The following is a 23,412-nucleotide window of genomic DNA, read 5'->3' as shown; positions in this document are numbered from 1 at the left end:
TTTTTTATGCCACTGATTTTGTTGTGCAGAAAGTTTTTGAAATACAATAATAATAATAATAAATAGCTTTTTTAATTCAATCATTTTGAATAAATATTGAGAGAACTCAAATTCGAAAATTTGATTGTCATCCCTGAAAACTTTTCTTATATACAGTTACGATAGTTCTTCATTCAGATGAAGAATTTGACAATGCATTACTGATTATTTGGTAGTCCAATAATGGAAATTTATGGAAAAATTAATGGAAAAAAATTATGTATATTTATATTTTATTTTAAAGTGTTGCCTTTTTACACCGCCAAAGAGATACTAATAAAAAATGTTTAGAAAACTGATAGGCTAATTTAAAAATTTGAACATAAAGTAACAAAATTAATGAACAGTTAAAAAATATTGATAAAAACTAAAAAACAAAACTTACAATGTAATGACCACGGTGGTTGAGTTAAAAATCAGTTGATTAAGTTACCTTAGTCTCAATGGCCCTGGTCTCCGTATCCTGGAAGTGCAACTTGAGCTTGGACTTGCCGTCATCGCTGGAGCCACGCAGCTGGGAGAAGCGGTACGCCCAGAGGGCCGGAGCCCCCGGGGCCCCTTCCTGGAGAGAGAAGCCGGAGCTCCAGTCCAGCGTTAGCCCGCAAGTACGCCCCTCAAAACATACTGTGAACGTCTTTTTCTGAAACACATAAATTTATTATTCAGCGGGACACTGGAGCAGGACTGAGAAGAAGACAGGAGAAACTCGTATTTTTTAGTGCACAAATACAGGTTTAATAATGATTATGGGAGAAATTTATAACTTCCAATAAATCAAAACAAATCATCAAATTTGTATGATGAACATGAATATCAATTTTAACAATTTTTATTTTCAGGAAAGCTTAAGCTGCTTGTATTAAATAACTATTAATTATGTTGTGGTAGTGTGGGTGTCGAAATTAGAGCCACTGCTTTTGAGCTTACAGCACTAAAAATGGTGACCACAATAGGTACCAATTTAAAAGGAACATACAAGAATACCTATATCTATGTTTATGTGTATCTCTCACATATTATTTTTTTTCCGAAATACATACATTGAAAATTACTACCTATCGGAACATTTGAAAGGAACAGGAATATTCATATATTTCATTTATTCTGCGATTATTGTTGATGTTAATAAAGAAAGGTTTAAAAATCTTTATTATGTACATTGAGTATATTTTATTATACATATGAAGATATGAGACCCTATTTTATGATAAGCTATGGAAACGCAAGAAAACAAAAATGGTTTGCAAGTACAAAGTGTTGAAGGTGGAGCGGAGCCGTATACTGTTTTAGTATACGGCTTTTGACTTTTAGTATAAGTCAAATAATACAATTAAAGACTTTGACCACAAAAATTGAGACTAATTGGTGTTGTGTAACTTCTTAAACATTTCGGAAAAGTGTTCAAGTTAACAATACAAATACAATACTGTTATTAATTGGTTGAAATACGTTTATTGCTTTTCAGCAAACAATGTACTCTCTCTCAATCCAGTTAACTGTACAAAAAGATTTCAATAAAAAATACCCCTAATTTAATGACGGAGGTGAGAATGGCGGCAGTCCAGGCGCTCTCGATGCGGAGCAACTCCTGCCTGGTCTCCACGCTGAGGTAGCGAGGACCCGCCGCCCCGGAAGCCTGCACCAGAAAGCAGTGCTGCCGCCAGTCCACGTTCTCCGACTCCTTCACCACCCTAAACATGGTCTGGTACACCTTCAGTACGTATGGACACTTGGTCAAACCGCCCACCGACAGCTGAAAATATACAAATTATTTTATTTATATACAATATTTAGAGTCAAAAATCTTTCTTTGCAAATCTGGGCTCGTTTCAAATCTTACATAGATTTTTTTTAAATGTGTCCGGTAATAAGACTTACAAAACTCAATCATAGATGGTGCCGAGAACTAGCATGTGAAAGAAGGTATCAAATGAACCATAAATATAACTTTTGAAATTTGAGTAGTGTGGTTGTCAATTGTGAGTAGAATGGTGAATGTAAAGATGTATATGAAGTGATTCTATCAATTTTCATTCAACATACACTTTGACGAGTATAATACAACTATGATCACTTAAACTAGCCAACGAAAGGTTGTAAGTCCTGTAAATACCTAGACTAACTTACTCTTCTTCATTTTTGTTGAAACATCATTATATTTTATTCATGTTCAAGTATATTTAACTTCCCGCAAGAGTAATTCTACGAAAATGTACATCTCGGTGTCGTGTTTTTAATTATGTAGGTCGCTCATGCAAATATTCATGACTACATTACTAATGTACAATTCAATCCCAGCCAGTGAAAATCCCTTTTTTGTTTCTTTTTACAGATGCCGAAGCATATAGACACCAGACTAGAGAGAGCCTCCTTCAGGCAGCTTTTCTCGTTGGTAAATTGTAAAGAAAGTTTACAAGAAAAAAATTGACACAAAATATGGAAGATAATCAGTCAAGAAGGCATTCGTTTACAACATAATAATCTAATAAATTTAATAAATTTGCTGAAAGATTTCTTTGAAAATTCTAAACCAGTGAGAAGAAAGCACTTTTTAATAAATTATTAACGATACTCACTGGTGGGGTGTCGAATAACATCACATCAGTTCCTTTAAGGGTGAGGAACCTTGGTTTATATGTTTGCCAGGGTTGGTTATTATTCAGTACTCCTTCGTGTACCCACCCCATATATTCTATCCTCTCTCCAGCCGCAAAGTTTCTGTTGTACAACTTAGTCTGAAAAAAGATTAAATAAATAAAACATCCATTTATAAAAACGTAAGAATATAAAATAACATTCATAACTCAATTCAGTAAATTTTACTATAAAATTATTCAATCAATTTTGCGCATTATTTAAACTAGAATACTAAACTATCGTAAAAATTACGACGGCAAAATGACAATTCGCATGCTCCCCCTACCTCACAGTAAATTTTTAATGTACTTTTTTTATTACTATAATCTCTTTAAATGTAAAACCCAAAGAAAGTTACTTTTACTTCGAAAATAATCTAAGTTTTTCATTATCTTATTTATTACCGTTTATTTCTATGTCATATTTTTTGGATTGGGTTTGATATGGTTGTTGTTGGATTGTTAAGCAATCTAGGGTTAAATATGTATTGTATAATATCAGCATAGTACCAAAAGTTAATTTAAAGGTTCTGCGCCCTCCGATCACGGTAAACCAGTTTTTATTTTGAAATATGATACGTGAAATCAGACATATGAAATTTTGTAATAAAAAAAACTAACTAACCATCACGCCGCTTCCCCGCAGGGGTAGGCAGAGAGAATAGAGCGCCACACCACTCTGTCCTTGCAAACATTCTTCGCCTCTTCCACGTTCATGCATCTCCTCATACATACCCGCCGATTGTTACGACTCCTAACCTGACCACTTTCAAGTATTTGGTATACCTGATCGTGCCATGTTTTTCTCGGTCTTCCTCTGCTTCTTTTCCCACTAACATTCACCTCATAAATTTGTTTTACACCACCGCTGACAATTCGTCGGCAGTTCTCGTCAGAGAACTTCGGGATGTGGACCTGAATTGGGAGGATGCAAGGGAGCTGGCAGCCGACAGAAAAGCCTGGAGACAGTTTGTGGACTCCACATAGGGAGCAGATATGGTTTCTTCTTCTTCTTCATCTTGTTGTACCTGTTTTTACGAGGGATTAGCCTCCTGCGATGTCAATTCCCACCTATCGACCCATCTCTTTGGTGGTCTGCCCGGGTGTCGTCTACCATGGGGTTGGCTGTATAGTCCGATGTGAGGGAGTCTGGATGATTCCATTCTTCTCACATGGGCATATCATTGTCTCCTTCGTTTCCTTCCCCACCTAACGACATCTTTGATCTCGCATATATCTCTGATCCTAGCGTTTTTTATTCTATCTCGAAGACTCTTGCCTGATATACTTCTTAGAGTCTTCTCTAAGCGCGTTTTTTGTTTGTATGGATATGAATTGTTGGGTAATATATCCAAAATAAAACACGGTTTTTCGGATTGAATTCTACATTTATTTATGTACATGTTAATACGTGACGCGTTTCGTCTTCTTAGGACATTATCAAACACGAGTGTCACGTATTAACATATACATAAATTAATGTAGAATTCAATCTAAAAAAAACGTGTTTTATTTTGGATATATTGCCCAACAATCCAATATGGAATTCTACCAACTGTCTGCAGCTACAATAAATATATGGATATGGTTTAATAATAATAATTAGATGAAGAGTCTCTAACCTGCAGATTAGTTAATCCTACAATATTGTCCATGATGTACTTCAACCACTGGGACATAATGGCAAGATCGTCGCAGTGAATTACTCCGGTAGACACTCCGTTGAGGCCGCGGACCTCGAAGGAATTGGGACGCAGTTTGTCAGTTCCAAATACATAGCGGGTTACGTAAGCCATCATAAGGGGTACTGAAATTAGACAAACAAATATCTTTATATTTTGTAAATACAATAATGATAAAAAGTTTATTTTAAAGTTTATTTACTTTTTCGTCTTTTTTATGTTTTTAATTTTATTTTTAAAAAAATATTTTATTTTATTTTATTTTTGTTTTCTGATAGTCAAGTATTTTGTATTTTATATTAACCCTTTTATTCAAGTTGTACTGCTTATAATATCTATTGTATTCTTGCCAGTGTCCTTTACTATGACCTAAATTATATTGTTTACCCACACACAGGCTATGCCTTTGTGGGATCTTTTTTTGTATTTATATTTTATTCATATTTTTTTGTATTTGAATTTATGTCATGTTTGTATAATGCAAAAGAATTTAAAATAAAGAAAAAAAGTAATCTAATTTTAGAGATTTAAATTTATTTAAGTAAATTAAACAGTGTTCTGTAAATACTTATTTTTTAAATGCACATATTCTTTCATTGACAACTAGATGTACCCGAGAGCGCGTTGCCGCGGCTCGATCTTGTTAAATGTAAAAGAAATAAAAATAAATGTACCCGTTTCTGATTTGTTTAATTTCTCAATGCTTGTAAAGAAATGAAAATATTAAAAATCTATGAAAAAAATATGCAATGAAAAAAGATATAAAATATCAAAAGTGACAGCATCCAATCAAGAAGCACGCTGTCCGCCATTAACAAAGTTTAGTATTGCGTATTCTACATATGGCGCTGCCACTGCTGTCAAAAATGTTTTTTTCCAAAAAAAATGTTTTTTTTACAATGCAATGCTGTGTCGAAATTTCAATGTAATCAGTGAATAACTTAAGGAGTTATAGGATTTAGAACAAACGAACTTTTACATTTTTATTAATATGCATTGAACCAGCATCAGCCTGGATAGAACATATTTTTAGCAATGCAAATAATTTTTGTACAAATATTTAAAGTTGGATTATAAGAAATATTTAAAATTTTACATAAATCTGACAATCCGACTTTTTTTATGAAAAAAATAATAATGAAAAAAGTATGTTTGTGCACTACACGGAATTACACGAAATTTTACCGTCCGGTACGTCAGTTAGCGTTTTAAAACGATGATTGGCTTGTGCTTTTGTCAAATGACGATTGGCTTGGATTGGCTTGTGCTTTTATCCATCTTTTTTCGGATCGATGCGTTAACACGCTACGCGTAAATTCGATCACGCTAAACTGTCGTAGTCGCTTTCATTTTTCAAAACGGGACTGCCGGACGGTAAAATTCCGGGTAGTGGACAAGCGCCCTTACGACTACCAATTTTGCGACCTAAGCTAGAGCTTGTTTACATATCGTAGTCGTACAGGAGAAAGTGACCAACTACCAAAACGTAAAATGTTCAGGAGGGCCATTTGAGTCACTTTTGCTTGGTAAGAAAATAAACATCAATGCAGTTAGTCGTTTTTACCAAGACAATACGTTATACTTCCAAGTTTAAAATACTTTGGGATTTTTTCAGGGCAATATTAAGCTGGTAAGATATCAAATACGGCTGTCCAAATTCAAAACACAGTAAGGGACATTTTTTTGTAGTACGTTTTTTTTGCATTTTTAGACTAAGTAGATTCTACTTAGTCCAAAAATGCAAAAAAAAACGTAGTACAAAAATATGTCCTACGGGTTCTAGTTGAATACCAACTTAATTTAACAGAAGGGAAGCAAGATGAAAGCGGATTACTTTTAACACAAATTTATTCAGTTCTAGAAAATTACAATCAAGAAATATTTAAGAATAATCGCGTGATTCTAATGTGAGAACAGTTGAAGGACGTGTCGATCAGTGGACGGGCGGTGACGGAATGTGACGTTCTGGTTTCCGTTCGGTGCGAGCTCGGTTTGGGTGTTCGATTATGCTCGTTCATTCGATTGCTGTGGGTTGCCACAGCGTGTTCGATGATGCTCGTTCATTCGATTGTTGTGGGTTGCCACAGTCCCTTACTGTGTTTTAAGTTGCCGAATAGTCAATGATCACGTTTTTGTAAAACAATGGTCACTTTTTCCTGTATGACTGCGATATAGCTCATTCGTAAATTCAGCACTACCTAATATGTAAATGTAGCAATACTAACCGGTGAAGACGTCCGCCCAGTGTTTCCTGCCCATGGAGCCCACGTAGTCGGACGCCACGGAGGAGGGCCGGCTGTTGGCGGCCGAGCCCCCGCGGCTCCAGGGGTCCTCCCCGCGGCCGAGGCTGTTGCAGGCGAGCCCTGCGCCCGGCGCGCCCTCGCCGCCCGGCGTGCCGGCGCCCCCCAGCCCGGGCACGATGTTCCAGCCCGTGGCGTGGTGCTGCGGGTGCTCGTCCCCCGCGATGCTGTCCGAGTCCGAGGCGCCGTCCACTAAAATGGAGAATTAACCAACGTAAATGAGTTATTTTAATAGGCATATAGGAGGCAGAGATGATAATGAGGCATATCGCTCACTCCTTTCAACAACGTCATATATATAAAAAAAAACTTGATTTTTCAGAAGATTGTTTTTAAAGTTTAAGAATAAAATGAAATGTATTAAAAATAAATATCAAGCCACTTTTGCACTTTTTACTGTGCAACAGATCTTTTTAGGTAAAATCTGAACGCCTTAAGGTGGAGACTGACCGGAGCATTTCATTGTAACATTACTCGCGGCGAGCATACCAAACTATGGATGGAGCGCTCGGCTCGCTGTACTGACTGCCTGAATGCTCGCATTCAGTCTTCACCCTTACAAATCAAATTTGACATTTAACAAAACAAATTGGACGTTATATTGTATTTGATAAAAAAAATCAAAGCAGTACTCATGATTCAAAGTAGTATCGAAAATCTTGTCTGAAAACTTCGAGTATACAGTTAGTTAGTTTTTTTTTTACTTTGTAATTTTCACATGTCGTTCACTCCTTTCAACAATGTCATAAATCAAAAAACTTGATTTTTCAGGATTTTTTAAAGTTTAAAAATATGATAAAATGTCTTAAAAATAAATATCAAGCCACTTATTGAACTTTTTACTGTGCAACAGATCTTTTTAGGTAAAACCTGATGGTTTTTTCTCCATTTGAAAAATATTAAGTATTTTTAAAAAAATATATTAAACAATACCTTTTCTTCAAAATGGAAATCAATACTTTCTGCCCTCTAGCGGGTAAATATTAAGTTAAAAATATGCCGCTTTTGCTGGGATATAGTGCATTTTCTGGGCATTCCAAAAACATGAACAACTGAAAATTGACGATTTTTGATATATGACGTTGTTAAAATGAGTAAGCGATATGGGACGCAGAGAACCCGAACATGTAGTTAACCAGGCAATAGAAGTGGATCTTCCTCAAGCGTAAGATCAAGGAATTCATGGGTGCTGCAGAAAGATAACATGATTCGAAGGCATGGCCTAGGTGACGTTGTCCAGGACAGAAGGACCTATAACCTGAGCACGAGATATATAAATAAATAATAAATAATAAATAAATGCGTATATAATGAAATGCAACATTACTATTTTGTACCTAACTTATTAAAACATGAAGCATTGCGATTGATAAGAAATCACGTTTTAACAAAGGATTATTAATGATAAATATGTATTTTTTTTACCAAGTCTATATTTTCTTATTACATTACCTCTGAGGTAAAAAATAAAAAATGCATACGCATTTGAAAATAATCGTACATCATATTACGTTTTCGTGAACAAAACACGGATTATTTTTTATGATTTAATAACTGCGATAAAGCATCGCTGTTTCCATTGTGAAATGAAATCCGGCACAGAAAAAGAGCACATAAAGGTATTGTTAGAGCAGAGTAAAGAGCAAGTTTTCAGCAAAACTGGAATAAAATACGAGTGCTCGTATAGTACGTCCCGTAAAGGCGATGTTGGGTCAGCGTTGCATTCAAATTCTGCACAGATTCACCTACATCTCGTACTTATGTGCATTTTTAAACATGCATTCCCCAACTGTGGTCATACATTATTATTTATGTAAAATAAATATTTTTAATTAATAATTAATTAATTTTTTACGAAGTAAATACCACTATTTCTTAAAATCTACTGTGACTCCGCATCATTTTCAAACACCGTATACGTAAATCATACGGTGTTTGAAAATGATGCGGAATGCATCGAAACACGTGTCACAGTAGATTTTAAGAAATAGTGGTATTTACTAAGTAAAACATTGATTAAAAATGGATAGATTTTACCACAAAGTGACTGCTGAATCAATTAATGAAAAAATATATATTTATTATAATTTATATTTGAAGCACTAAATTTGTTATTTTCCATTTTAAAATTATGTAAATACCACTATTTCTTAAAATCCACTGTGACTCGTGTTTCGATGCATTCCGCATCATTTTCAAACACCGTATACGTAAATCATACGGTGTTTGAAAATGATGCGGAATGCATCGAAACACGTGTCACAGTAAATTTTAAGAAATTGTGGTATTTACTAAGTAAAACATTAATTAAAAATGGATAGATTTTACCACAAAGTGACTGCCGAATCAATTAATGAAAAAATATATATTTATTATAATTTATATTTGAAGCACTAAATTTGTTATTTTCCATTTTAAAATTATGTAACTTTGTTTAAATTATATATATTTATTCATGGGTAGTGTCTGTTTAAAAATAAACATTTTCATAAAACGAAAAATAAATATATCAATATTATGATTGATATCTCAACATAGAAGTGATATTTCATATCATAAAAGTGATATCTCAACTGTTGAGATGGGAATAAGCAAAAATCAAACCACAAGGAAATGAATATCTTTTAAAATATGTTTTCAAAACTTATTTACCGTTGAGAACCACTGGTATAAAGATAGCTCTTCATAGACAAGAGTTTAAACGTGAAAGTTTTGACTTTTTTAAAAGAGGGAATGACACCTTTCAGATTTTAGGAAGATTTTAAAAAGCTATTGAGAAATAAAACAATGCTTCTTAATTTTTTTTGAAATATTTGAAGTACCATACTTTGAAAACAAAAAAGAATTTAACATTATTATAATATACTAAATACAATATACATATCTATTAGAATTTGATTTTTTTAAAGAATATATATTGAAAAAATATCTTTATTATTTTTTAACTCCTAAATAATCAATAACTCTTTTCTTTTCAAAACGATATATTTATTTCAAAGAAAAACTTATTTTTTCTATACAAAAACGGTGTATTAAGCAAAACATTAAATTTAATTAAATGTTACCTGGGCTTAAAGAAAATAAAGTTGCGATTTATCGTATATTAGGCCTTAACGAGTGAGAGAGGAAAATATAATACATATGCTTTTATTAAAATAATCATTATTATTATTATTTATTTATTTTATTTTAGGTACCGTAGAACGGGGCTACTTGAACTTTGATGTGTTACTTGAGCCCAGTAAAACAAATCTGTATTTGGTCTACAATTATGAACGTATCGACATAATTCATTGTTTCCCTGATAGTATAGTGACAATAAGTGTCACTTATTGTCACTATACTTCGATCGATACCACGATCTAATTTATTTTTTTTGTACTGGGCTCAAGTAACACATCAAAGTTCAAGTAGCCCCGTTCTACGGTACATAGATACATATTTTATATTTGATTAATTATATGTATTTTGGCTCTTTAGGCATAGCCTGTGTTGAGCTGAAATACCTACATGTTACATTTTAATACAATATAGGGGTTTTTTTATTATTACAAATGAATTAGAAATTATGAGCCACCAATGTATAAAAAACCAAGCGAAGCACGTGAATAGAAAGACCGCTTTTATTTGAACTACTACTACTTCCTAGCAATTAGGCTTCCCGAGTATTAAACTCAACCATCTTCACGAAAAATGTCTCGTTTCAAGAGATGATAAATATCTCCGCTCGTACATTTCGTTCTCGAATGACGGGCCAAGATAAGAGTGGAGAAAATGAAGCATCTCTTTGAAGTTGACCCATTTCGCGAGATTAGAGATTAGACATGGAACATCTATCTATATTATCGTATTACTGCTGTCTTTATCTGTGGTCCAGGAAAATAATCCCTTTACAGTCCACTGCAGCGCAGCTCTACGAAAGTAATTCGTTTACTTCATAATCTCCTTTAACAGTTCTCTGACTTAAAGTGCATTTCCGGTAAAAGATTTTAGTGTAAATTTAAGACTTAACTACCTGGATGCACTACGGTTAAGATTCGTACGGAAGTCAACAATTTAACTACGTATTATTATTTAGTATATTGAAAAAAAAAATTAAACAAAACCTTTTTTCAAAATGCAAAACCAACACTTTTTGCCCTGTAGCGGGTAAATGTTAAGTTAAAAATATACCTCTTTTGCTGGGATATGGTACATTTTCTGGGCATTCCAAAAACACGCACAACTGAAAATTTACGATTTTTGATTTATGACGTTCTTGAAAAGAGTGAGCGATAAATACTATTTATAAAAAAAAGTCGTTTGTATTGCATAAATATATGTATATATATACATATATATATATATGTATATATATATATATATATATATATATATATATATATATATATATATATATATATATATATATATATATACATACATTATTTGTGTATATGTACCAGTTAAACCGCACTTTCATTAAGTGTCTCGCCAGCGGGCTTCATTTTAAGTCAGCTTATAATTTGTTCTCTTATTTTCGCTTTTATCGGGCACTTTGTTTCCTGGCCCAGACGTTGTAATAATATTGTAGCTGGCTATTGTTAAGGGTTTGCTATCGCTACCACAAGTCCGGAAGGAAGGGGTGTAGGGTTACGCGTCCGACAGTTAGAAGGCTTATAAATACAGGTATCATAATTCATGTTACACATACTTTTACACACATACGTTAAAATCATTCAGTGAAGTCAATTTTGACAATTTCATTGCCAATCTTTACATATGCATGTATGAAGAAATATAAACAAACATCTTGAATTTTCATATATTTTTTACAATTATTTAAAATGGTTACAAAAGTTTTTTTTGCAATTTTAAATAATTTTCCAGGCATTTCTACTTTTCAATATTAAAATGATTAAAGAAAACACTTGTTTTTTACCACTTGAGTTTTATTATTTTATTATTTTAGTCTGTATAATAACATTATAGTTATTATACAGACCTGAATGATGGAAGTTTAACTTCTGAAACATGTAGTCAATAATAAAACTCAAGTGGTAAAAAACAAGTGTTTTCTTTAATCATTGTAACATGTCTTACCACAAAGTTAGTGCCGAAACAATAAATAAAAATTACAATATTAAAATTAATAACGCAGTTCTTTCCAATAAAAAGAATCGACCGTCATAGGCTAGTTCAAGTGATGACTTTACACACGTGTAACATTCAATATTTGTTACATTAACATTTGTTACACGTGTTTTAAGTGATCACTTAAACCAACCTATGACGGTCGTCAGCCCCGTAAATGCCCAGATTGCCATGTTCTTCTTCATCTTTAATGAGATGTCAAAAAAAATTACTCGCTACAGGGAAGAAAGTGTTGTTTTTGCATTTTGAAGAAAAGTTATTGTTTAATTAATTTTTTAAATATACTAAATATTTTTCAAATGGAGAAAAAACCTTCACGTTTTACCTAAAAAGATCTAATAAGTGGCTTGATATTTATTTTCAATACATTTATTATATTCTTAAACTTTGAACACGATCTTCTGAAAAATCAAGTTATTTTATATACTAGTATGACGTTTGTTGAAAGGAGTGAGCAAATTGTGTGAGGATAAGTTTCAGTAGAAGAAGAAGACACGTCAAAGTAAGGACTTTGGCATTGGAAAATATGGCTTAGTAAAATATGTAATCAAATTATAATACTTTCACATAATAATTATTACAGTATACATTAGTGTTTGATTATTTACCATCATTACTGAGTGAAATAAACCAATTTTAATAACGGTCTTCAAAATTATTATTAGAGCCATAATTTTAATCGTTACATTAAAATTAAAGGGAGGATAAAAGCCGTTTAAAGGGCCACTTTGATGGATGAAGCATCGTTACGTTGGAAATATTAGATATTTTATAATAATATATTTTACGCATCAATTTAATGTTTTTAATGGTATCTTTGACTACAATAAATGATAAGAAATGTTAGTATCTTGTATAAATTTTATATAATAAACGGGAAACGCTGTCCGCCTCCGTAGTGCAATGGTCAACACGCTCGGCTACCGTACTGGAGGTCCCGGGCTCGATTCCCAGAGAGGTGTCAAATAAATATATTTACTACATATGTTAAGGTTAGCTTTGAAATGAGTTTTCTACTTCAAATTGGACGTTAGATTGTATTTGATAAAAAAGTTAGAATGCTTAAAAAATAATAGTACTATATACACCGTGTCCGCCTTCATAGTGAATGGTCAGCATGTTCGGCTACCGTAATAGAGGCCCGGGTTCGATTCCCAGGGAGGGTCAAATTTTTTCACACTAATGTTTATCCAATATTCCCTGGACTAATACCTGAAGCGGAAGGCTGATCATCTTTCCTTCATGTGGTTACGATCAAGATAACACTGCGTTGATGCAGTGCCATAAGGGTTTAAAAGGAAAAATATATGTCATATTACTAAAAAAATTGTTAGTTTACGGAAATTAATTGAATAGTAAAAGAGAGAGTTCTTACTAGTAAAAAAATATCTTATAATCCGTGTTTAAATGAGCTACGAAATAAATGTATGTATCATATTATGATAATACGTGCTAAACAAATAAGATCCTAATTTAATATATCTTCGTTCACTTAAAAAGAAAGCTAAAATTAAGTAAAAGGAATCCTGTAATTGGAAAGATGTTACCCATCGCGTTGATGTAACTGGACGCTTGCAAGTGACAAGCAGCGCAGAATAAAAAGGATTTTTTAATTGTGAAACTGTACGAGATAGAATGGAACGTCGGGAACTTCGGATAGAAGTATCTATTTACCTAGGGAATAGTATAGAACCGATAGATTAACCAAACACGTAAGCTGTTCCGCTTAGCGCTGTTTCAGTAAGAGGCGGTAGTAGGCACGTTTGATATCATTGCAGAGTATTAAAGTGCCCTTGTTTAACGATGTATATTTTAGCACTGAATCAAAATATATCAATCGCGTTAAGCGGAGTCTTACTATTTTTTTTATATCGTAGTCATACAAGAGAAAGTGACCAAGTGCATTGTTTTAGAAAAACGTGATCATTGACTATTTGATATCTTACTAGCTTAATATTGCCCTGAAAAAATCCCAAAGGATTTTAAACTTGGAAGCATAATATATTAGCTTGTTAAAAATACTAACTACATTGGTGTTTATTATCTTGCCAAGCAAAAGTGACTTAAATGGCCCCAATGAACATTTTACGTTTTGGTAGTTGGTCACTTTCTCCTGTACGACTACGATATGTATTTGGTCACAGGATGAATTGGGATGATGCATCCTTATTCTACTGCATTTTTTTAGATGAAAGTTGCATTTATTTTTTACCTTGCTTATTATGTACAAAATTTAAAGATCAATTGGTGGACTTTTGTTTTTTTCTAGTAAAGAACGTGTTTTATTTTAATCTATGTTGAGAACAGAAAGGATGAAATAGTGTGGGCCAATCAGGAACTTCTCCTAATACTACTGTAAAGGAATTACATATTTTGATTCTGTAAGAAACTTAAAGCTTTTTGATGGTTTATATGTGGCATATTTTTTAATATCAAATAACATGTATTATCTTAAATTTAATTCTTAAATTATTCTTGTCCGCCTCCATAGTGTAATGGTCAGCACGCTCGGCTACCATTCCGGAGGTCCCGGGTTCGATTCCCAGGGGGGGGGGTAAAATAAATATAAGTGATTTTTTTCACTCTAATATTTATTTAATATCACCCTGGACTGGTACCTGAAGCGGAGGGCTGATCACCTTTCCTTCATGTGTTAACGATCAAGATAACACTACATTTATATGCAGTGCCCTATGCACCACTGGGGTGCGGATAAGGGTTTGAAGAATCTTAAATTAAAAATTATAATAAAATATACTCGTATAACTGTTTATTATCGTTTCTTACAAAGTAAACAAAAATAACATATTATTTTTTACGAGAGTAATTGGCTCTTACGATGTTTCCAAAATGATTCCTCTTAAATTGAAACGATCAATATAATTATACGATATTATTTATTTGAGTACTAGGTACTTACATCACGTCTAAAATGATTCACAGCATGCCATGGCGACATTTTAATAATGAATGTATGAAGCCTGTTCATTTCGAACTCGGCGAAATTTTGGTTCGCGGAAATACGAGCGATTGTAATAAATAAATCAAAGTTTTAGAAGCTGCAGTCACATGTCACGTACCTTGTTTCTGAAGGAAGGGCGTGGCGGCTCGGTAGTGTTTCACGGTTAGTACCACTAGGTCGCCAGCGTTTCTCAAAATGTTCACGGCGTCGTCGTGTGGACACGCCGTAATGTATTCGCCGTTTACTGAAAAATAAATACACATTATAATTATTATTATGATTGAAAATTATGCATTTTTAAACCGTACCTAAGATAACGTATTTCAGTAATTGATTTTTATTACAGGATTAATAGATAAGAAAGTCCCTTAGAGACAAAATAAAGAGTTCACGGATACGTGGAAGCCTGGTAGAGGTAGGTAGAGGAAAGGCAATTGAGACGGTATGGGCACCTAGGCCGTAGAGAACCTGAATATACTGTGATTGGGAAAGAGCCAGGAAGAAGAAGATTGAAAGATAAGAGAGAATATAAGGATAATAATGAGATATATATAGTTTGTAATATAAAATATGTTTACATATGTATGTATGTGTGTGTGTGTATATATATATATATATATATATATATATATATATATATATATATATATATATGTATATAATCCAATTCCCAAACTTCAATATTCTTCTTCATCTAAATAAAAATGACTTCTAAGTGGACAAAATCAGATTTGTGACATACACAAAATACTGTTAAAAATTCTCGTTGCTTCCTTAATATGTTTTGTAAAATAACTCTGCTTTGAACGTACATTATGTTTAAAAAAAATACTAACTGAAACCCACAAAACGCTCTAAAATAGGCATGCCAAACTCGCGGCCCGCGGGCCACATGCAGCCCGCGAGTATTTTTTTTGCGGCCCGCGGATATATTTTTCATTTATTTGAATTATTTATTGAAATCATTTTTTTGTACGGGAACATATCATATTCTTTTACAAAATCATAAAGTAAAATCTATTGTACCTCATGTGACTATCTTTGATAATAAATTATTCACTTAAAGCAAGATAACAATGAAAATGAGATTTTTGAGTTTTTTGATGCGGCCCGCCAGGATACACAAAATACCTTATGCGGCCCTTGGCGCCTTTTGAGTTTGACACCTCTGCTCTAAAACACATCTAGTATTCCCAACGTCCAGTCTCACTGAGAATACATTATCTACAAATTAAAATGCTGTAATTTCATTGCTGTTTTTACCAACTTTTAATCAACCTTTACCGTCTTTTTTCCTTCTTGACTACACTGTGACATCTTACCATCAACGTCGGGGTGACAATCAAGTTTCCTGCACTCGGTAGATAAGAAGAACTAATGTTGTCAGGGTGGAACTACGGGAAATGTCTAAACTGACCCGCCCTGGCAGTCAAGTGGACACGATGGGATGGTTCCTCTCAGGGATACATTAACTAACCCATTATCCCTCGGGATAAACAAAAAAGAAAGAGAATAAACCATTAGAGCTCCAATTATTCGTTTCGTTTAATATTGTTTTGCCTATTCGAGCGATATTTTCTCTAACCCTCTCCTTATCATTCATCGTTCAATTTGTGTAATACCACTTTTATAAACACTTATTCGCGACTACCGGTTTTGCAATAATCATTCCGTCACAAGGTCATTAAAATAAAATTATAACGGTTTGACATTTGAAGAAAAATAAATTTTTGAAAGAGAAATAAATAATTTCAAAATTAAAATTCTTCGCTGGAATTACTTGAACGTACAAGTTTTAGAGTTCCCGGTCGGATCACCAGGACAACAGACACCTTAGCACTTCTCACGAGTAGAACAAACTATAGCCAAGGTTCCTATATTTACCGTTCATCAAAATTGGTCAACGATGAATATGGGAATTTTGATTCTCTACCCGACGTTGTAAGCACTGAAATCGCGTACATAGTAAGTCGATATTCATATCGTGGTGTGTCTCAATTTTCCCTTAATTTGTCTTGGACTTGAGCTTCGTTCTTTCCCTTTTCCCCCTTTCCTCCCTCCCGCCCCTCTTCAAGGTATTTATATTTAATTACATTTGTGAAATTTTATTACAAATACATGTTTTTTGTTACTCATTTTTGACACATTTTTGCATTTTCTTAGAAATTAAGTCTGTGAATTCGATGCAAATGTGGAATTCTGAATTATAAATCTACATCAACTATGGTATCTTCGATGCAAAATACACAACCGGAACAACATCTCACATGCTAAACTCTATATTCCGGAAGTGACTCGAGTCTGTTTGCATCCGATCTCCGTGCGGGAAGCGATAGATAAGCATATCGAAGGTATTCCCATCAAATTGTTGGGAGCATAAACGTACCATAGACGAAATAGTGCATAGACAAATTCATGTGAAACACTTGGCTATGAAACTGTTTTGAATATGTGTATAATGCATTCAATTTCGGGGTTATTGGGTGCGGATAAGAGATAGAAGAAGAAGAAAATGGTATATGGGTAGTTTTAAATAATAACAATAAATCATAAACATGTAACTAAAAATAAGGATAGAATAAGACTGCCATTAAAAAAAATCGCAAAATCGCATTATGTACATTTAAGGGTTTAAAAACATATGATGAGATGCCTGAATTTATGAAGAATGAAAAGAGTCTGAATAAATTAGAAAATAAATCTCATGTTTATTGTAAACAGATGTTAATACATATGATGTTAAATTAAGTGTTAATATTAGTTTGAATACTATATTATTAATACTAACTTAGGAAATTTAAAACAAAATATAAAATATATCGCTGGTTAGCTGCAAAAGAGCCACAACGCAAAAAAAATAAAACTGTATTCCAAAAATGGTAACTGAATCGTCAACATTTTCATATTCGATAAAGACACCCACGATTCTAAATAAAATGGACATTAGTTACGCTAGAATCATGGGTGTCTTGAATATGAAAATGCTGAGGATTTAGATACTAATTTTGGAATAAAGAGTTTTTTGCGTTCTGGCCCGTTGGTATTTGACCAACGATATATAGGTATACGTTATACTACAAAAATGACAAGAAAATTCGTCAATATGAGAGTACCATATATTTGGTATAATAAAAACCTTAAGTAGGTTTATCATTATTAATTTATGCTGACGGCTCTATACTTTTCAGCATTGAAAAAGATAATAAGAAAAATCGTCAGTATACAAGTACCATATATTTGGTATAATAAAAACCTTAGTAGGTATATCATTATTAATTTATGCTGACGGCTCCATACTTTTCAGCATTGAAAAAGATGATAAGAAAAATCGTCAGTATACAAGTACCATATATTTGGTATAATAAAAACCTTAAGTAGGTATATCATTATTAATTTATGCTGACGGCTCCAAACTTTTCAGCATTGAAAAAGATGATAAGAAAAATCGTCAGTATACAAGTACCATATATTTGGTACAATAAAAACCTTAGTAGGTATATCATTATTAATTTATGCTGACGGCTCCATACTTTTCAGCATTGAAAAAGATGATAAGAAAAATCGTCAGTATACAAGTAGGTACCATATATTTGGTACAATAAAAACCTTAAGCAGGTTCATCATTATTAATTTATGCTGACGGCTCCATACTTATCAGCATTGAAAAAGATCTTCGAGCAGTACTTTCACCAGATAAAAACCTACGTTGACATTACTTGACTTCAATTATGCAATTGAGAATGGGCGGCGGTAGTTTAATTGGCATATCGGGACTCATCGAGCCAATTAACACAAATATTGTGTATGCCCAATGGTGCATTTCGTCATCCAACTATATGGACTGAACACAACAAAGGAAATAATAATAATAATAAAACCCTTATCCGCACCCCAATGGTTCATAGGGCACTGTGTCATATAAACGCAGTGTTATCTTGATCGTTTACACATGAAGGAAAGGTGATCAGCCCTCCGCTTCAGGTACCAGTCCATGGTAATATTGACTTAATATTACAGTGAAAAAATCACTTATATTTTATTTAACCCCCCTTGGGAATCGAACCCGGGACCTCCAGAACGGTAGCCTGCGTGCTGACCATTACACTACGGAGGCGGACAAAGGCGGACAAAGTACAAAGGAAATAAGCTAAATTAATAATTAAATTCATTAATTCGGCGTCACTTTGTAGTAATATGTATGCATTTTAATATTATTTTTTTGACATCTCATCAAAGATGAAGAAGAATATGGAAGTCTGGGCATTTACGGGGCTGACGACCGTCATAGGCTGGTTTAAGTGATCACTTTACACACGTGTAACATTCACCAATTCTACCCATTATTGACAACCACACTACTCAAATTCTTGGAAGTTCTATATATATGAACCAATTTAGAAACCTTGTCCATGAATCACTAGAACTTCACTAGAGACATCTATTGGTGAGATGTAAAGAAGCCTTTTTTAAGCAGAAACTCTTATAAACCGTAAATGCCCAGACTTCCATATTCTTCTTCATCTTTGATGAGATGTCAAAAAAAATCATATGAAAATAACTCCTGTAATTGGAGATTATCCAGATTTTGTGAACAAGTATTTGGACACACTCAAAATGTTGTATGCATTTTAAATTTAAATTTCACTCGGTAAATAACACTATTTCTTAAAATATATTGTGACACGTGTTTCGATGACTTCCGCATCATTTTTTTAATGTAGACTTAGCTTCACATACGGTGTTTGAAAATTATGCAGAATGCATCGAAACACGTGTCACCATAGATTATAAGAAATTGTGGTATTTACCAAGTGAAATTGAAATGAAAAGTACAACAATATAACTTAATATTTAATAAATTATTTTCAATAGTATCTACACGCTCGGTTACTGTACTGGTGGTCCCGGGTTCGATTCCCAGGCGGGGGGTCAACTAAAAGTAATTTTTCACTCTAATATTACCTAATATTAGAGTGAAAAAATACAATATTACCCTGGACTGGTACCTAAAGCAGAAGGGTGATCACCTTTCCTTCATGTGTTAACGATCAAGATAACACTGCGTTCATATGATGCAGTGCCCTATGCACCATCGTATAAGGGTTTTGAATTAATTAAATAGTATCTACATATTAAGCAATGTCATTTAACAAAAACAACAAAATATAGGTTTTGTTCTACATTTACAAATAAAATATGGTATTTTTATAAAATATTGTAATTTAGACCGCTGACAAATCTTTTAAACGGCTTCCATGAATCGCTACAGCTGAAATTTTATTAAATTATACCTATGTATGTATTTAATCTACAATATATAATTTTGACATCTCAACAAAGATGAAGAAAAATATGGAAGTCTGGGTATTTACAGAGCGTATGACCTGTCATTGGGTGGCTTAGGTAATGATATTACACGCTTGTGGAGAAATTTTGTAATTCTCAGATTTGAACTTCATTTTTTGAGGCGTAACGAAAAAAATGGTAGGCTTGAAAATATATTCGATTAAACAACTTGTCCGCCTCCGTAGTGTAATGGTCAGCACGCTCGGCTACCGTTCTGGAGGTCCCGGGTTCGATTCCTAGAGGGGGGTCTAAAAATTTAAGTGTTTTTTTTTTATTTTAACGTTTATTCAACATTACCCTGGACTGGTACCTGAAGTGGAGGGCTGATCACCTTTCCTTCGTGTGTTAACGATCAAGATAACACTGCGTTTATATGATGCAGTGCCCTATGCACCATTGGGTGCGGATAAGGGTTCGAACGAAATAACTTGTAGGGAGATAGTTGAAGCATAACAATAAAAATGATTTGAAAACAGTTCAATATTATCAGTGGTTATTTAAAGCAGTTGACAACAAATTTAGTCGAATCAAATCATGTACGCTATCTTTAAAAAAAACTGTTGGCGAATATTTACTGCTGATTTGTTGCAGGGTAAAGAGGGAAGTCATGGCTCCATCCCAATTACTGGCATTTCTTGTGAAATTCGTAAATATTACCTGATATTAGACGCACACTGAAGGTTTTATTGTCACAAGTGGCGTCAAGAAAAGGCGATATAGTTGAATAGGTACATGTACTTCCCGAAAGACATCAAACCGTTTATATTTTGCCTTTTTTATATAACACAAGTTTCCCGCCACCCAGAGCGTTCCCTGTCCACGATTTGTGGGCAGTTCTCGTCTGAACTTCTGGACGCGGACCTGACTTAGGAGTCCTGACTATTTATAATAATGAGCCCCATAGGCTCAAAGAAATTGTATGGAATTGAAGTATTTTTGTAAATAATACACAAATATTATTTTTTTAGAATTAAAAAGTATTCAATTTTTACTGCAGTAGAACCAACAAACTTTTCTAAATGATTTTTGAAATTTTCGAGTACATTTTTTTTCCCGAATTCGTGCACATATCGCTCACTTCTTTCAACAACGTCATAAATAAAATAAAAACTCGATTTTTCAGGAGATCGTTTTTAAAGTTTAAGAATATAATAAAATGTATTAAAATAATTATCATGACACTTTTCAGATCTTTTTATGTAAAACTTGAAGGTTTTTTTCTCCATTTGAAAAATATTAAGTACATTTGAAAAAATAATTAAACAATACCTTTTCTTAAAAATGCAAAAACAGCACTTTCTGCCCTGTAGCGGGTAAATATTAAGTTAAACATGTGCCGCTTTTGCTGGAATATAGAACACTTTCTGGGCATTCTGAAAATATGCACAACTGAAAATTTTCAATTTTTGATATATTATATGACGTTGTCGAAAGGAGTGAGCGATATACAAAGGTTCACGATTCACATACCTAGATGAGTTTTGATAACACCATTGAATATATGGTATGTATACATCAGCAAGATTGCTAAGTATATTTATTTTAATGGTTAAATTAGCTAAATGGGGCAACGACTGCCCTCTTTACCCTGTACTGAATAAAATTAATATATTCATTGAATCCCGCGTTTGCGTGTGTGTATTTTTCTCGCGCGCTCCAAATTGAATCAAAGTCGTATTCGCATATTTGATTACGTCCAATTTGTACATTTGGTCGTTTAGATTATTGGGAAATTGTTGTTGGATTGTTGTCGTTCAACTGACCAAAAATTCTAAATCAATACACATTTTATTTTTAAATATATCACAAACAAAACTATTTTAAGAAGTCATTATATTTACCTATAAAATAGTTATTTATAATGGCAGTGGAGGTACGTAGATACGAAATAATCGTTTTATTCAGCCATGTCATCCATTATTGCAAGACCCAAGATAGAAAACCAACTAAGGGATCATTCTTGAAACTAGTATTGTAAAATGTGCTGTCGGCATGGAAAACCCAGTGAGAACACATTTAGAATAGAAATTTAAAATTGTATTATGTGCACAATGAGTTAAAATTAATAAAGATAAATTACTTAATAAATTTCGCGCACAAACGCACGCAAGGTATTATTGCTATACATTGCTTGAAAAATTACAAGCAATGTATTATTATGCTGTTTTCGGAGCATTCTACTCTTTGAACCCTTATACTCATACAATGATGTACAGGCCACTGCATTGCATTAAGCAAATTTTATAGTGATCATTTAATTATTAATTAATACATCGAGGCGAGGTGATCAATCCTGCGCTACAATGAAGAGTTCACGGGCTATTAATAAATAAATTGTAGTTAATTTATTTTCACGGGCTATTAAAAAAAATCACAAATATTTATTTAAACTCCCATGGGAATCGAATCTGGAGTCTCCAACACGGTAGCCAAAGGTCAATACTTGTGTAATTGATATAAAAAGATTAGAAAATACAAATATAAAAAAAAATATGTAAATATGTATGTGCATTATTGTGATTCATTAACCCCAACATTACAAATTTTAATTTTTAAATTTACAACAACCAAAAAACTTTTCGGTTATTTGAGTGTTTTAATAATGTATACTTAATAGTTTATTTAATTGTTTGATTTGACGATGGGTTTTTATAGAGCATTTTCAATATAGCTCTTGATTAAGATCACTGGTGCCCCCCATGGCGCTGCGGTCCAACACAGGCGAGGTCACCGGTGCCCCCCATGGTGTTTAACGTGTTTATTTATTTATTGAACGGCTGAAGCCTTTACAATTTAGACTTAACTTCTGTCTGATTTTGAGCTACAGGTGACATTTTCTGATGCTAAATCTGTATGTTATAGATAGTTGTCTTTGCGCACTTAATAAATTCGGAGAAGCTAGTGCGATAATATGTATATAACAATATGATAGAAAACATCTGCAAAGAATAAGCTCTCATAGCAACTTTTTTTATAATACGATATTGTCATTGCCAAAGGTCGTGGAACGTCGTAAAAGCTGTTAAAAAGCTTTCGGCAAATAGCTTACCATTTGAATTAATAGCGCTCTATTTGACTCGCAAATAATTACGTCATATAACGCCATTATTCTAGCAGACATGCTCGATCATTTAGGAAATTAAGTACGGTAATAACTTACGCTGAACATTTATGTATCCCATATTTGAGAAGCGTCATTGTTAACTCGAGAGCAAAAGCCTTACTCAAACAACGAAAGCTTCAGTAAGTATTGTATGGGGGAAATACAGGGAAGAGTTGAGGGATTATGTAAAATATTATTATGAATAAAACCT

General features: G+C 33.3%; 1 protein-coding gene across 1 annotated transcript in view; it reads right to left on the bottom strand.

Annotated features, from left to right (window-relative positions):
• Syn2 (Syntrophin-like 2) overlaps nt 1-23,412 on the bottom strand; it is a 137,325-nt gene that overhangs the window by 1,176 nt on the left and 112,737 nt on the right. The window contains exons 5-10 of the mRNA XM_088263334.1: nt 14,871-14,996; nt 6,583-6,849; nt 4,298-4,482; nt 2,616-2,774; nt 1,565-1,792; nt 473-679 (exon numbers count right to left, since the gene is read on the bottom strand). Of these exons, the coding sequence (XP_088119460.1) occupies nt 473-679; nt 1,565-1,792; nt 2,616-2,774; nt 4,298-4,482; nt 6,583-6,849; nt 14,871-14,996 (1,172 nt within the window). The remainder of the gene's footprint in view (nt 1-472; nt 680-1,564; nt 1,793-2,615; nt 2,775-4,297; nt 4,483-6,582; nt 6,850-14,870; nt 14,997-23,412) is intronic.

The sequence above is a fragment of the Brachycentrus maculatus genome, unplaced genomic scaffold (assembly GCF_059751285.1).
Source record: "Brachycentrus maculatus isolate JH-2025_06_01 unplaced genomic scaffold, ASM5975128v1 h1tg000199l, whole genome shotgun sequence".
Classification (NCBI taxonomy): domain Eukaryota; kingdom Metazoa; phylum Arthropoda; class Insecta; order Trichoptera; family Brachycentridae; genus Brachycentrus; species Brachycentrus maculatus.
This window is presented reverse-complemented; position numbering and strand designations above follow the sequence as displayed.